Source organism: Danio rerio, chromosome 17, assembly GCF_052040795.2.
Source record: "Danio rerio strain M-AB ecotype USA chromosome 17, GRCz13ab, whole genome shotgun sequence".
Lineage (NCBI taxonomy): Eukaryota > Metazoa > Chordata > Actinopteri > Cypriniformes > Danionidae > Danio > Danio rerio.
This window is the reverse complement of record NC_141037.1, coordinates 45106879-45124607: the sequence shown is the minus strand read 5'-3', so window position 1 is coordinate 45124607 and position 17729 is coordinate 45106879. Positions and strand designations below refer to the sequence as shown.

Below are 17729 nucleotides of genomic sequence, written 5' to 3'. Positions count from 1 at the left end.
ATGTTCTGAGAGCTGAGCTGCTTATTTTTTATTTTCTCAAACATGTTAAGGTAAGTGCTCACACACATAGCACACAGCGCAGACACACACTATACTCCATATAACCATATGATTTTAAGCCAGAAACTAAGCTTTTTTAGCACTGCAAATCATGACCTATTGTACCTCTTCCCAAAAGGGAAAACCAACAACAATCAAGGATAGATGATTATATGGTGTCATGGCTTTGCAATCAAAAAATGCCTTTATAATGAAAGTCAATGGGCAAAAAAACATAAACCAGAATAATGAAAGGGTAGTCAATTTGCCCAGAGAGTACTGTTGATTTTTTGAAAAATGTATAACTGTCAAAATAAGATCTGTCACCAAAATCATTCCATTTGCTGAAACACAGAGAAATTTGGGGCCACATTAAGACTCAAAATCACCCAAGAGTGGACGAAAACATCCCGAACACCACATAAGGATAAAAAATCTTCTATGGACATATTAAAAATGAGATCACTGCCTCTATAAATGGTAATTCTAAGAGGAGGGAAACCTTCAGAATAATGTCATAGAGTTGATTTATGAAGTCGAGTACTTCTGAGCTCATGCTTGCTTTGGTCAATATGATTAATGTGTATACTATGCCTACATGTTACTTAGTTTTTCACGATAAAAACTGCCAGATCAAAGCATTGTGCTTACTTTAGGTAAAGTTTGACAGTGAATTTTATTCACATTATGAGGATGCATGTAAACCCAGTCAATGACAAACTTGTTCCTGAATAGCAAACATAGTTCTTGGGCGTTATTTATAAAACTGTCAAAAAGTGAATGTACAGCAGAATGCATTTGAATTCATTTATTAATGATTATGGCCTGTGCTTAATTTTTAAATAAATAATTCTCAAAACAAAACCAGGAAAAAAGTTACCACAACTGACATCCACCAAACAATTTAAGTTTTCCCAGGAACGTTTCTGAACGGTCTTTTATTATTTTGTGCTATATAACGTTATAGGTCAATCATAGATAATAAAAACTTGTAACTACAAACATAAATCATACAATCACTATTCAGTTCACTTTACTATTATGTGCCAAGTGAAAACAAAATGATTCACTCGGTCTAATCTTCAAGAAGAGCCCACAGTTACAGTTACCTCTTTTGTCATGTTTTCTGTCTGACCTGAGATTGCTTTGCTTCTGCCTCCTGCTATCCTGATCCATTTGCAGTTTCATTTCCTTACAATCTTTTTTGATCAGGCTCATTATCAGATTTACTCATGGTTTTAAAAAATGAAAATATGTGTGACTGCCTCTTTGCCATTTTGAAAATACAAAAATTATTTAGGTTGGCCACAATGACATTATTATGCCATTATTATATCACCGCACATGAAACAATTACCAATCGATAAAAAAGTGATAGTAAAAATAAGAAAACGATTGATTGAAAATATTGTTGAGGGCCAATAGTTGTAAACATGACTTTTGCTTTAACTGACTATCGTGATGTGTGATTCAAAAGTGGTTCAATTATGCCCCTTTTAACAAGATGTAAAAAAAGTCTGTGTATAGGAAGTTTCAGCTCAAAATACCCCACAAGTAATGTTTTATAAATATTTAAAACTGCCCCTTTAGGGCTTTGATCCTAATTGTGCCATTTTGGTGACTGGCGCTTTAAATTTAAATGAGATTGTGCTCCCAGCCCTCTTTTCAAAAGAGGGCGGAGCAACAAATGCCTATGCGTGAGCAAAGTGGCAGATTCTCCCTTCAAGTTTGCTTATTATGAATCACACATTTAGCATTGTAAGTGACGCAAACGTTTTCACCACTGCTTTGTGTGTACGCAGTGTTAATAAATGAGAAATCTAGTCTGTAGGTTTCAAAGTTTCTGTCTGCTTTCAAACTGAATGAAACATTTGCACAATACAAGCAACTATACCTGTTAGGGGACTCAGAAAAGTGATGTTGTCCAGACTGCCATGTGCTGACCTTCTTGTGTTTGCTACCACAATGGGTTTGCATGGCTTTTATACTCTGCTCTTGAATTAACGCATTTCCTCTCGATGCGTGATGCCCACTTTGACTCTGTGATGCTGAATCATCACTGTCTGAATGCATTGAGGTGTCTGGTTTGAGAATGTTGCTGGTGTAATCTGAAATGTACATAAGACCACAATGGCAAAGGTATTGATTAATTGGTTTCATAGCCCAGATCATGCAATCTGTTTTATTTGCTCTTGCAGTAATTGAGAAGGGAACCCAAACCTGAATGATTCTGATTTATTGGCGCGGAGTCATCTTCATCCTCTGCAGACTCTTCCTTATCCTCACCTCCTGAGTTCATGTACTGTGAGGCATCACTTGGATCAGTGGTATCTGGGGAAGGACTGCGAGTTGGACAGTGCTCTAACGACACAATGTCTGCAGGCTTGTTCACGGTCACAGATCGAGAGGACACTTCAGCTTCCTTTAGGGTTGTGTGAGGTGACTTTAGTTCTTCCTGTCTCTGCTGCTCTCTTGCCCTCTGAGAGATGTCCCAATCAGACTCCATCTGCTTTTCACGCACGTCACTCAAACGCCTGCCCTCAAGGAAATCACCTGAGTTTAGAATGTCATCAGATAAAATGCCAGCGCCGCTGGCTTTTGAAACATGGGAGTGCATACAAAGGCCACTTTGTGAAGGAGGGAGTGAAGGATGATTAGGAATCTGCTCTGTATGAGACGGCGAACGTTTGGTTGTGGCGCCATCATTTCTTGATGAGCCGTTGGAGGTCTGGTGACCCATGAAGATGGCAGCACTCTGTGATAATCCTTGAGTACTCAATCGGCTCGGGTGCTGTTGAAGTAAAACAATGTATACGATAGATTAAAAAGGTAGAGGACATGAGTCCTTATCATTATCATATCTTTAAGAGTTGCTATTGCACATTAGACTGAACAGAAATTATACATATTTTTTCCTATACTTCTGTGGAATTGTGGTTCTCATCTATCAACTCTGATCTTTCGTTCTGATTTTCTGTTGAATTCAAATCAGGTGATTGGCTGGAGTTCCCTTGGCTATGTTTGGGATCAATGTCTTGCTGAAATGCTAACCCTGATTTTATCTTTATTACCCTGGTAATGTAAATGTTAAGACTGAAGCAGCTAGTATTAATTTAAACTGACAAGGAGGCTGGGTTTCTTTCTAATTGCTGAGAAATTTCAGGGGCAGTCTGGGCTTTCCAGGCCTTGCTACAACTCCCTTTCTTTGTGTTTTTTTCCACATAAATGACTTTTTAAACTCATTTCTTTTGTTTTCTTTGTATGTAAGGGTTGCCTTTGTTGCTTCTGTTATATGGTGAAAATTTCAAGTCAACAACACCTTTAGAAATGTTTCTCAGAAAAAGGTTGACACATTCAATGCCTATTTTACCCACTCAGCATAAATGAGTACATGAGTATCTCTTGATCTCTCTTTTAAATTCCTATTTTCTAGAAGGTGCTGTATAAAATTTTTAGTGTATATACATTCAATTAGTCCGCAACAAAGCCAAAAAATTGTTCACCCAAATAATATGTTGGGGAAAACATAAAATAAACTTTTAATAAACCAGATAAATCAAAAGAAAAAAAGTGTAAATATTGCAGTTTGTACATTTCGTTTTGCAATTTCTTTTAATTTTCAAAGTTTAAATAACAAAATAAATCTTTCCATATTATCTTTCTGTTGATGTTAGGTGACCAAACTGGATATTAATATTTTGCCTAACTGCTCCAAAATATACTGCTAAAAAAATTACACTTAGAGGAACATTTAGAGTTACATTGTGTTGGTTAAGTGTTCCTTTTATGTTTTTTGAGCAGTCTATATTCAATAGGGGTTGGACAATGAAACTGAAACATTGGCCAATTTAGGCACCACTTACACTAATAGGTTTTAAATTTGAAACACTGTTTTAAAATGAAAATGATCTGCGTCTACACTGGCATTTCACCTAGCGTTTCTGAACAACTCTCCATCTACAGTACATTACACTGTAATGGTCACGTTACCACACACATACACACACACACACACACACACACACACACACACACACACACACACACACACACACACACACACACACACACACACACACACAAAGGCATGCACTGCAGCGTGCTTTGAGCACATTTACCCATATGAGAGCTTGCACATCAGACTGTTCATGATGGATCTACCTCTGGATCTAATCTCACTATATTTGTTAAATGTGAGATTTAATTCATCTTGTCTATATCTAATGAAATATTCCCCGACTTTGGTCTTTTGAATTTATAACCGTTTCTCAGGTAATGTGTTTTGACTAAGGTAAGTTAGGTCAATATATTAATTCATGTAAACGCGGACACTGAATCTGCACATTTGACTGATTGCCTTAATTTCCCATATTGTATAAACTTATTGTACGTTATACTTTTATAATGGCTATTATTGATTATAATTTATTGTTATAAATATACAGTGAAGATGACAGTCATATAAATAGCTACACAACGCCTCAACATTTTTGGTGTCTGTTAAGTAGCTAATATTAAAATGTAAATAGGCAGTTCCTTATATCATGTTTTTATTTTATTGTTAAGAAAGTGAAACAACATAGCCAGGGTGATGCAGAGGTTTCCTTTTGAAGATTTCCCCGACGTGTCTTCAGGAGTTTGTTTTCCTTATCAAACTTGTGAAGTCTGAACTTACAAGGAGATGATGCAAGACTGAATCGTGTGTAGGCTATTGAGGAAAAAGCCCCAATCAGCGAATGTCTGCAGTCCCGCCTCCATTTTCAGATGTCTCCGTTTTCCTCCATCCACACTGAGACAGAGCAGCAGCATTTTAGAATGAAAACAGCCTCTTCAGCGTTTCCAAAAAGCTCTGTTTTTGGCGCTCAAAAACTCTCAAGTAGTGTGGAGGGATGGCGTAACTGTAGCACATCTTATGCGTTTTAAAACTAAAACAATTCAGTGTAAACGGGGCTTTAATGTTGGACGGTTCATGACTAAATTAGCCTGGTGACCAATCTTCATTGAATGCACATTCCATCAGTAAGATCAGATTTCGAAGGTTTAATTAGCAGAATAATGGTACAGTTTTGCTTAAAATATTTCAATGCACACAACATTATGGGTGACATCAGAGTTCTAAAGAGGGCAATTTGTTGGTACGCATCTGTGACCAAGACAGTAAGTCTTTGTCATGTATTAAGAGTCACAGTATCAAGGGTAATGTCAGCACACCACCAAAAAGGATAAATCACATTCAACAGGAGTAACTGAATGCAAGAGGAAGCTATCTGAAAGGGATGTCCAGGTGCTAACCCTAAAACCTCAGTTAAACCTAAAACCATATGGAGCTAATAATATATGCCAAAACAATCTGAGTTTGAATTGTGTTCATTTAAATTTTTGACAATTGTAATTTATTCATTCATTAAGTTTCTTTTTGGCTTAGTCCCTTTATTAATCCGGGGTCACCACAGCGGAATGAACTGCCAACTTTTCCAACACATATTTTACACAGCGGATGCCCTTCCAGCTGCAACCCATCTCTGGGAAACATCCACACACACTCATTCACTACGGACAATATAGCCTACCCAATTTACCTGTACCACATGTCTTTGGACTTGTGGGGGAAACCCGAGCACCCGGAGGAAAAACTGCAAACTTCACACAGAAATGCCAACTGACCCAGCCGAGGCTCGAACCAGTAACCTTCTTGCTGTGAGGCGACAGCACTACCTACTGTGCCACTAAGTCGCCCAATTGCAATTTAATAAATTGAATTTTTATATCTCATTAAAATTTTAACTTCTTAATTTGAATTTGATCTTCTTAATTTGAATTTGAATTTAATAACTTGAACATACAGTTGTAAAAATACAGTTTCTAATTTTCAAGATGAAGAAAATCAGAACATATTCATTATACAAGCTTGTTCCTAAAACTTTAATAAACATATATATATATATATATATATATATATATATATATATATATATATATATATATATATATATATATATATATATATGTGTGTGTAATAATAATAATATTAGCAAAAAAATAATAATTTAAAAAGCTAAATTTTACATGCCTCTCTCCTTCCCATAAAATGTGCTTTTTTTGTATGTCGGCCATTTTGGATGCAGTGTAAAAGGTTGTTTCTAGCATGCCAGCCAATCAAATGACATATCACTAGAAAGCCCTGGATGTCCTCTGAACAGTACAACGGGACTTGACAGAGTAGCTCAAAAAATTCAAAGAAAATGTATGAAAACGTAATGTCCACTACAGAGGACACAAGTCATTGGGGTCTCAGGAGGATATAATGATCAGCATAATTAAGTATTTTGAAATGTAATTTTTATTAATTTCTCGGTGAATAAAGGCAATGTACTTTGGTGCATTTAAACAAAACAGATTTATTAAACAAATATTTATTAAAGTAATATTTTAGAAATTGACGTAAAGTAAAGTTTAGAAATTGAAAGATAATACAATTCAATTCAAGAAAAATATTGCAAAAAAAATAAAAAATACAACCTACAAGATTTCAACTAAATTTTCAATTTTTTGCTTCTCTTGATTTTGCCTTGGGTGTGCTACTTTTAGGACCATTATCGTAAGTTATTTTGATACATAAACTCCAGATTTGGCTTTAGTACTGATTAATATAATATATATGCACAAATATAATATTGTATAGCTTTCTATTAAACATATGAATTTAAATGATAGATTTGTAAGGGGTGTACTTATATATGCTGAGCACTATATATATACCACAATATACATACATATACTATATATATATATATATATATATATATATATATATATATATATATATATATATATATATATATAGAAAGAGAGAGAGAGAGAGAGATAGATAGAGAGATAGATAGATAGATAGATAGATAGATAGATAGATAGATAGATAGATAGATAGATAGATAGATAGATAGATAGATAGATAGATAGATAGATAGATAGATAGATAGATATGCATATTGTTGTGGTATATATAGTGCTCAGCATATACAAGTACACCCCTCACAAATCTAATATTATATAAGTTAAATAAAAGGATGATGTTCTTATTTCCATGCAACAAATGTTTTCTTAACATTGCGTTTTGAGTAAAATAATCCTATTACAAATGTCATTTTAAAATCTTTTTTGACAACTGTAAAATGTGAAACATTTTAGGTGGAAATGGAATATACTGCTGAATTAATAAAAAGGAAAGGAAGTAAAACTGCAGAAAACAAAAAAAGGCATGTCAAGTACACCAAGTCAAATGGTTTAAAATGTGCTAAAATGAACTGGATGGTCAAGGATGCCTGATTGCCAGTAAGTGGGAGCTTAATTTCTGCTAAATTATTCTCTCAGTGCTTTACTTTCACTAGTCCCTGGCCCTAAAAACTGAATCATGACAATTCAGGCTTCTTTCAAAAAAGTTTAATACAAAAAAATTCCAGGTATCAATTTTATTTTGGCGACTATGATTTTTTTGGTCACGGTAAAAATTATTCTTTTCAACTGTCTGTTCAAATGAGCACACTGAGATCAGTGTCTCAACTTTTAATCTTATTAACAATTCAACAATCCTAAACTCTGTTTTATGACAGAAATACTGAACTGCGGAGAAAGAGTGGTGGATGGGTGACAAAAAAAAATAAAAAATCTGCACATATATGAAAAAAAAAAAACATGGCTTCTGTTTCTTTTCTGATAAGGGTCTTAAATACCAACCCGTTAGCTGCTTAATAACATCCACTGTAAACCACGCAGTCTGTCTGGCAGATCCAGTGTAGAAGTAAAAAAAAAAAAAAAGGAAAGAAAGGAAAAAAGAAATGGAGTGAGAGGAAAAGTTAATTTCTTGGCTGAGTGATTCCATCGCTAGCTGCAGGGCAAAGTAGAAAGTGTTTCGCTAAAGTAGCAATTGATTCTTCTATCAATCTGCGGCACGCGCCTGCTCTTCCAAGGAATATATTAAATATGAAAATCATATCCCGTTATCATGGCTTCCCAGCTTTCAGGCTGGTAAGCTCCCCTTAATGAATGCTGCAGCCTCGGGGACATGCACGCAGCCAGTGGTGGCGCCTCTGCATAATGGAGTGATTCCTCCCATCTCTGCTCATTACAATATCGGCAGGCTGGAAGGGGGGGTGGGATTTGGGAGGGTGGTGGTGGGGGATGCGGCATAGTCACAAGTGACTGCTCTAGACAGAATGCTCTAAGTCATTATGAGCTGTCTTCCACATTTCATCCGAGAGAGCTCGAGTCGCTTGAAGAGAGGGAAAGCTACAGCCATGGGCTTGAACTACATCGTCAGTGCAGGCAAAGCAGCTAGGATTAGACACCTGTGGCACTACAGATACGAGGAGAAAAATGAACAGCCCGCCACTGAGCAATCTACATAACAGCGAGTTTTATTCAAGGGACTGGTTTGGGCCCATATTGTTTTAGCTGTCATGCACGTGACGTGAAATAAACATCGCAGACTGGATTGCATTAGCTGTTAGTTTAAGGATTTCCTTTACTCTCTCCCATTCCATTTAAAATAGCCTTTTAAAAATGTGTAATATCATTTTGTTTTAAGACTGTGATACTCCTTTGTTTAAGCAAAAGCAGCCATTTGAAGTCATTTGAGCAAAACAGTAATTACTTCAAGCACTTTCCAATTTGCTTTTGATTATAAATTAATTGTGGCCTTTGAACACTGATACCCCATATAAACTGTCAAAAGTGTCTCCTGAAGAGGGAGGCTGAGCTGAATAATGGTTGTGGTATTTTTCTCTACAACTCTCAACTCTTTTCTTTTGAGAAAAAAAAAAAAAAAGAAAACGACACACTTCCATTGGATCCCATCACAGCGCTGCAGTTTTATCAAAGGCACACAGATAGCTTTGTAAATTCCCCACTGAACTGTAATTTCCATAGATGACACGATAATTTTCTCTTACCTCGTCTGCTTCTGATTTGCCCCTGCTCCCCATTTTTCTCCTGTCTTTCTTCAGTCTGGTAATATGATTCTTGTACTCCATCTGAAATGAATTTAGGTCGAATCATCACCAACATAGATCATTTTCAACTACGTAAAGGGCAGAAATATTGGCCCACGTTTTGACAAAAAGTGACAGCAGTTACAAGACGCAAGCAAATTACAATTTAATATTCTAATATAGGGCAGTGCGATATGGGGAAAATATCTAATTGCGATTTTTTTTTTTTTTGACAGATTTCGATTTGATTTGCTATTTAGTTTTGTAGTCAAGCTTCAGCTCAATAATCGTAGCTTCTTACTGCTAAAATGCAGTGAGTGTTAGTTAAAAAAGGAACTGAAAAAATATTAACTAACTTAAAAATTTATTTTTAAATATTCAGAAATGAAACACAAATTTTTCTCTAGAGCAAACGCAAATAAAATGACTTTAACTTTCTGTAAACAAGTTGAACTCAAATAAGGGAGATAATGTAGCTTATTATATATATATATATATATATATATATATATATATATATATATATATATATATATATATATATATATATATATATATATAAAATTATAATTATAAAACACTCAACAAACTAACATGGCTAAAACCGCTGTAAAATTGTACTTTGCTGTTGCTTGCTACTAGATTGAGTGTCACTGGCAATACTTTCAGTTGACTTTTTAGCAAGATAATTATCACACAATTGTGCTTACCAAGGGCGTAGATTTGCTCTTGACATTGGTGGGGACATACATCCTTAGAGCTGCATTGAACAGCACAAATTCTGTTTCGCGCTTTTAAAAAAATATTAATTAAGTACTTAATAATGTAAAATAAACACTTAATAATACAAATAGCAATCATGTCCCTTGCTGCAAAAGTCAATTTAAATGACTTTACTGCAGTCTGGCTTTAAGAAGGTTTGAATGGAGAGAAATTTAGAGAGGAGTGTGACGCAATTTAACTGTTTTATCCTGATTATAGCTTCTTATAATCATGGAAGCAAAAATCGAAAGCGAATTTCGATTAATTGCACAGTCTTGGTTAATAGTATTATGCTGAACTCGTAACAAACTTGACTTTTTGCACATGTAGGTTACTAGGGGTTGACGAAATATTATTTTATTATTTTGAAGTCCTTAAATTATTGGTTGGGATATTTCAGTGATCGGTGAGTATTGGTGGGGACACGTCCCCTCTGTCTATGCCAATTCTACGCCCTTGGTGCTTACTCAATTGGCTAGTAAGACTATCACACACAGATGGCACTCACACAATTGCAATGGGCAGGGGAAATTAATTAAATTAATTAAATAAATAGCACAACTATATTTCATATTGCAACCTCTTGTGATTAGCTAATCAAAACATTTCAAATAGCGATTGTAATTTAATTTCGATTAATCGCACAGCCTTATCCTAATTTTATTAAACATTACGCACAAAGCAACGGGAGAAAAAAAAAAGTTTATGCCCCTAAATGGAGCGCCAATCGTAATGTGTATTCCTTTGTGAGTGCCCTTAATAGTGCCTGCCAAGGCTCTTAATCAGTTTGGCGAGTTAACCAATGGCAGAGATGAGGGCAATGGGATTACCTCCAACCTCCCACTTCATTCTCGTAAGACAATATCTGCACTCCCAAAAGGGACTAGGGTTACAAACCATTTACAGCCATTTTAAACGAGATAACACACAAAGTGGTTGACGCAGTTACAAGCAGACAAATATTAGCAATGCTAAAATTTGTCTGGGGAAGAAAAAACAACATAGAGCTAAAGAGAAAAAAAAACAGGGTTTTAAATTTGAGGATGGTTATTGGAGGTGAGGGTATAAATTTGAGTAATTAGTAGTTCACTTTAGCGCGATAACAAATCTAAGTGATGTTCTGTGACTGGCAGTCAGATTAGCAGGTATCTCTTACAGCTAGCACAACAAACACAACAAAAAAAGAGAGCGAGAGAGAAGGAAAACGGGTTCCTTTCACAAAAAGGGAAATTCAGAGGCACTTCACTATCTGAATACAGGGCGATTAATTTGTGGTAGTGTAATTAAACAATTTGTCTAATTTGATATTAAGCTGTGGAGCACTGTTCAGTTTTAAGTGACAATGTGACGGAGCTGTTGTTTTCTTTTTCCCATTTGCGTGCAGTGATAAATGAGTGCTGGAGTGTTTATGATTGTTTCCAAACAACAGTAAGTGTGAATGTTTAAATACTGGAAGACAATTAGACAGACAATTACAGGATTATGCCAATGGTCTAATTGACGCTCTGAGTATATGTCTGAAGGGGGAAAAATATATCACAATCTGTGCCTCAAAAGAATCTTTCGATTTTGGGAAATGCAAATCAAACATTTATACTACATTAACGTTGCGGTAACTGAGCAGCTATCATTTGGGTCACTGCATGCCATGGGAACGATAACATAACAACAGATTGTTCTTAATTTAATCTCTACAATCAGAACAATGGAAATGCACGTTTTGACTTTTTTGTTTATATACTGAAAACGTGACTTTAATGTGATTTGGTCTAAACCACATCAAAAGTAATTTGTGAAACACATAAAAATTCACTGTCTAAACTATCCTTGTAAGCACATATGATGAATATTGGGACGGATGCAGTTTCCAAGGTTGTTACCCTCTTTTGAAGCAGCCTGCTGCAATCAATGGAGAATTCTTTTAATTTTGATGCCAAGTTCTCCACATTCCCAAGAAGCTCAAGGTTGCGCGTCTTTGCTCGCTGCTCTCTCTCGTGCAGCTCCTTGGCATAGCAGCGCATCTTGGCACACTTCAACCTAGTCCTGCGAGCAGGAGACAGACATGAAACAGTTGCTACTCTCTTTTTAGAAAACTGACTTTGCAATAATGGAAGTAAATATAGAAACCTGTCACAAGCAGGTCAAACATGACTATAAATAGGTCAGTGCTAGCTTATTAGTATTACTAATTGCTGGAACAAAAAAATTACATGTTTGTCAAGAGCCACTTTATGGTAGTACTAATGGATTCTCCACAGTTAAGATGGAGTTTTTTGACTATAGCAAAAGGGCGAAAATGGATAATGATGGCTGAAATTTTCAAATGAATGATAAATGCTGATTTACTTACCTCTCACACACCCTTGACCATCACAACCTCGTATCAAAATTCTTTATTTTTATAAATGCATTTAATAGAGCCATTATGAAAACAAACTGGTTGCAAGCACTTAAACGGTGACAGATGACACAGTATCACAATGAGTGAGGGTACTGAAACATTTACTGAAACGTAAACATTTTAACGAACAAAGCTTGCAATATGACTACACAATTTTTAAAAAAGGACTAAAAAGTTTATAATAAAAGTCTTTTTTATTATTTTTTATTATTTTATTCAGCAAGAATGTATTAAATTAAGCATTGGCCAGTAGACGATTCTGACGGGATAAAAACATCATGGTTTCACGATATGACAATTTGTGATTACTGCTCTAAAATATGTTCTTTTTAAATGGCTGGGTAAATAACAGCTTTTTCTCTTATTGAACACAACATATTTTGACTTCTGCTGTCTTAGTTAGCTTCAAAAACACAAATTTCTTCATAACTTGAAAAGGCATCTTTGGATATCTTTTGTTTTTAGTATATAAAGAAAGCCGCTGCACTGTTCAGGCCTATAGTATGCTTGGATGTTGGTGTATAAGCAATTTGTTTTTCAGTTTTTTCCTGAAACATGGGCTGACCAGTACATTTTAATGTGAAAAGTCCTTTTTTGTTGGAGATACTTTTTCCTCTAAAAAAATAACAAAAAAGTAGTAAAAACTAGTAAAAAAAAATAATAATAAAAAAATAATAATAAAAAAGAATTATACATACATTAGGAACTATATAACAGAATTTTTATGCTTTTACGCCCTTGACTTTTTCAAACAGTGGTAAACCAGGGTAAACCTTCAAACCAGTTATCGTCCCATGCCTAATTGATCTATTAAATGCATTAAAATTAAAGACATTTGTAATGTTATAAAATGTTTTGATTTCGCCAAATAGAATTTTTTTTTTATGTTTCATATTCATTAAATAAAACGTTTTTTAATATCTTGTCATCAATTATTCATATAAAATGAAATAAACATCAAAATGTTTTGAACTTTATGTTAAACACAACAGCTTGAACTTTTTGTAAACAATATATATATATATATATATATATATATATATATATATATATATATATATATATATATATATAAAATGAAATAAATATAACAAATTAACTTGTTTTGAACTTATTAACTTTCAACATTGATAGTATATGTCTATAACATTCATAAAATATGTTTAAAAGATTGAAAATGTTGTAAAAAATGTATAAAAGTTTACATAAAATGTACAGATAACATCTGTTTGAGTAAGAAGTAGATAACAACCATGTGCGTTTTGATATAAAATATTAATATGGGATCAAATGTTTCTATACTTACAATCTTTCATCTGATCTTAAGTAGGAAAACAGTGTTTCTTCCAGCTCATGTCTTCTCCTCTCACTAAATACAAAAAAGATAGCACCTGCAACTGTGATATCGCTTCAGACAATATATTTAACTCCACAAACACATCTAAAACAATTACATTACATATAAAAATATACACAATCAGAATTACATCAGGGAAAATGTTCAGATATAACGTACTATAACGTTAATCAATTAGTAATTGAGAATACAATACACTATGAAACAGAACACTATAACATTCACAAAGGCTAAAAGGAAGGAAAAATAATATTAATACTATTATTAATGATATCACTAATACCATAATTACTAATTAAGTCTTTCCGAAATGTATTCAGGTAACGTTAACGTTGAGAAGGCTAATTTTAGCGTATTTAACGTTAATGCTGAAAAGCGTCGACAAATCAAAGATAGATTAGCAAAACATTAACGTTATATGTACAACTTGCGCCCACTACCGCTTCATGCACAGTATTTAATACAAATCAAAAGCTAGTAATACAAAGGCTAGTAAGTTTTCAGTAAATCAGCGCAGTCCCACTGAGTCTCTCCCATACTCACCGAGCTCGGCAGCTCGAGTCCGGAGGCGAGAGCTGAAATCTACCGCGCTGCCTCATTCAAGGCCCACTTTAATTTCCTACTTTCCGTTTAACCCAGACGTTACAGCATTTACTATGTCTAAGCTGAAAGAAAACTGCGTGCTTACCGTTCGTGTATGATCTTTTGAATATTTCCGATCTGGTCGAAATACTCGGTATTGCAGAAAGCCATAACGTTAACTGTTCTGTTCGCGGCTCGCCGCGGTACAGCGGAGCGCGTTGTTTACAGTGGTTGCCATAAGCACCGTTACCCAGGAGACCACGCGGGGCGAGTTGACTCAGGGGCGCGAATTTCTTCTTATCTGGGCGGTGCGAGGAGAGAAAGACAGCTGGAACTGGAGAGAGAGAAGGTACAAACGACGCCTTTTACATCCCACACACCAAAGCCAATGTAAAGAGTGCAAGCAAACTCCATATTTTACCTTAGAATGATCGATTTTTTTTAAACACGAAACAAAAGTAAACATCGAGATTTTCTAAAAAATACAAGATTCTTTCGATGTTTTTTTTCCTTTTTTAAAATATATTGATGTGCAAATTAATTAATGATTAAAAAAACAAGCGCAATATTATCATTTTCCTGCTATTTGAACTGAGACAATTGCTTTTTTATTACTATTATTATTATTATTATTAATATTATTAACAACAACAACGACAATAATAATAATAAAAAAATAATAACAACAACAATAATAATAATAATAATAATAATAATAATCATCATCATCAGTGTTGGGGAAAATTATTTTTGAAAGTAATGCATTACGATATTGAGTTACTCCCTAAAAAGTAACTAGTTGTGTTACTTTTTTTGGTGAGTTTACCTACATTACTTTTGAGTTACTTTTTTTGCATTACCTTTAATAACCTAGCTGAGGCTTGCTCTCTTTTTTTTTTAATAGAGGAGCTCTGCAATTAACAATGCACTGTATAACTTCTGCAGATCTATGTGCCCTCCAGAAACTTGCGTTCTGTGAATGAACGTCGCCTCGTGGTTCCATCCCATAGAGGGAAAAAATCACTTTCGCGAACGCTCACGCTCAATCTGTCCAGTTGGTGGAATGAACTCCCTAACTGCATCAGAACAGCAGAGTCACTCGCTATTTTTAAGAAACGACTAAAAACTCAACTATTTAGTCTCCACTTCACTTCCTAATCTGCAATTGCCTCTTTGAATATCACACTAACTGTACAAAAAAAAAAAAAAACTACTAATACTTCCCTTCTTAGACTTTACAGACCTGAAACTTGCCTTTAGTACTTATTCATTGTTGCTCTTAGTTGTGTAAATTGCTTCCTTTTCCTCATTTGTAAGTCGCTTTGGATAAAAGCGTCTGCTAAATGACTAAATGTAAATGTAAATAACACCTTAATTTACTGTTAAACATAAATATTTTAGGATAATGTTATCTGAGAACTTTCTAAGCCAAGAGCTATGCATACTGTATACACAGATTAACACAGAGAACTTTTACTATTTGTCAAATTACTGTTGAATGAGACAATTACCTTTTCCTTTTCTTCGATGCGTTCAAAATAACAAACACATTCTCTCATTGACTGCGTGATTCATTGTGACTACTTTAACAAACACATTACTTACTCTAATTAATTAAACTAAAAAGTAACGTGTGTTACATTTTCAAAAAAGTAACTCAAATATTAATACTTATTTTTAAAAGTAATGCATTACTTTAGTTAGAAAAGTAATATTATTACACAACTTAAATATACATAATTTAACCCCCAACATATTTTATTAACATCTGCCCCTACCTCAACCCAAACCCAACCGTTAATGCAAAAACAGACCTGGATCTGGAGTCTTTTCTATTAGTATACCTGATTAATCACAATAGTATTTATATTATTTCTTAAAATTCCCCATTAATTGTATTTTATTAACATCTACTTCTACCCCGACCCAACTGTCACAGTAATTTAAAAACAGACCTGGATCTGGAGACCTATACTGACCCATATCTATTACTGATAACCAGTAATAATGCCTATTTAATTGAGTAATAACAATCGATGCGGCTGATATTATAAGTAAAAATGAAATAATGACCTCCGTACAGTTTGCTGAAATAAACAACACTTATAACCTGCTTATAGCCAACCAACCAAATTAATTCATGGTTTTATTATTCAACAATAATCCATACTGTTGTAACTCCACTGCCAGCAATGCTTTTTCATTATTGTCAAGCATTTTTAACCATTTTTACCAGGTCAATGGTTGTGATTTTACAGGAGAGATTGGCTTTTTCACGGTTAAGTTTCATTGTATGTTCCTTTCAACACTTGTGTTGGAATTTTCAGTATGTTCTCCACATTCCTCCTAATGAAGGCTTGTCTGCAAAGCACACTGGTGTCACTGACCTCAAATATAAATGTGCACACTTCCCTGACCCTCATCCAAATGGTCCACTAAAATATGTTTTTTTGTCTTTAGCTGTGAGGTGTCCACATTGAAAAAAAAAAGACCGGCGAGTTTCATGTCTATTGGGTTTTTCTATCAGCACAGAGGCCGGCATCAGTTAGACAGACGCCTTAGAACATGAAGGTAAGTGTCTCTCAAGTTGATAGAGGTGAGTAATCAAGCATTGTCAGGGATACAGGGACAACACTACTGCTGTCAATTGAAATTCGCTTTAGGTGGTAATCTTCTGGATTCTTACCATTTCTCAAAGATAAGACAGAAAGAAGTTAAACCCACTTACTGTAAATTGCTCTCCTATTCTGACATCTATTACACATGTTGGCAGTTTTCTCCATTTCCCAGCTAGCCTATTCTATATAAAAAAGCAAATTCCTGTCGGAAGAGACAAATTGAGACCAATGGTTACAATTGTCATTTCTTGTTATGATGATAGAAATAATAATAAAAAAAAATTATTTACAAATAGGCAAGAAATACCTGACTGTACACTTGCTCAGCTGCAAAAATCATATAAAGAAAAGCATATACATACCAATCAAAACAACTTCTATATAGTCTGAAAAAACAATTGCATTAAAAATGTTTGTTTGTTTCCAATGATGCAATTCTTCCACTATTTCACATCTAAACATCAGGTTTATTGCCATCTTTGATTTTGTGAAGAACCTTTAACATCCATGTAACCTTTCCATTCTTTAGTTAGGAAAGAGTTTTTAGCTTAAGAACTGTATACCAAACTTTTTGTTTGTGCTTTAACTCATAACTCAAATTATACCATTTCATGTGAATCACACAACAGATATTCTACTGACTTGTTTCCAAGTGCTTGACAACTTGTTCTGTTAATCCTAAATAAACTGTTTATTAATAATCTATTATTAAGAGTGTTCTGTTTTATATATACATATACAGTGCATCCGGAAAGTAATCAAAGCGCTTCACTTTTTCCACATTTTATATGTTACAGCCTTATTCCAAAATGGATAAAATTCATTTATCCCCTCAAAATTCTACACACAATACCCCATATTGACAATGTGAAAATAGATTTTTTTTTTTAAATTGTTGCAAATTTATTAAAAATAATTAAAAAAAAAACTGAAAAATCACATGTACATAAGTATTCACAACCTTTGCCATGAAGCTCCCACTC

The 17729-nt window shown here is 34.4% G+C and overlaps 1 protein-coding gene across 2 annotated transcripts in view; it reads right to left on the bottom strand.

Moving 5' to 3' along the window:
• Positions 1-14380, bottom strand: part of kiz (kizuna centrosomal protein) — a 54500-nt gene extending 40120 nt beyond the window's left edge. Inside the window, exons 1-6 of one of the 2 annotated variants that reach the window (XM_087289340.1) lie at positions 14235-14380; positions 13496-13558; positions 11669-11831; positions 8988-9068; positions 2260-2830; positions 1934-2147 (exon numbers count right to left, since the gene is read on the bottom strand). In XM_087289340.1, coding sequence (XP_087145466.1) covers positions 1934-2147; positions 2260-2830; positions 8988-9068; positions 11669-11831; positions 13496-13558; positions 14235-14299 — 1157 coding nt within the window. In that variant the 5' untranslated portion in view covers positions 14300-14380. 2 annotated transcript variants of the gene reach the window in all.
• Positions 14381-17729: the final 3349 nt, after the last annotated feature.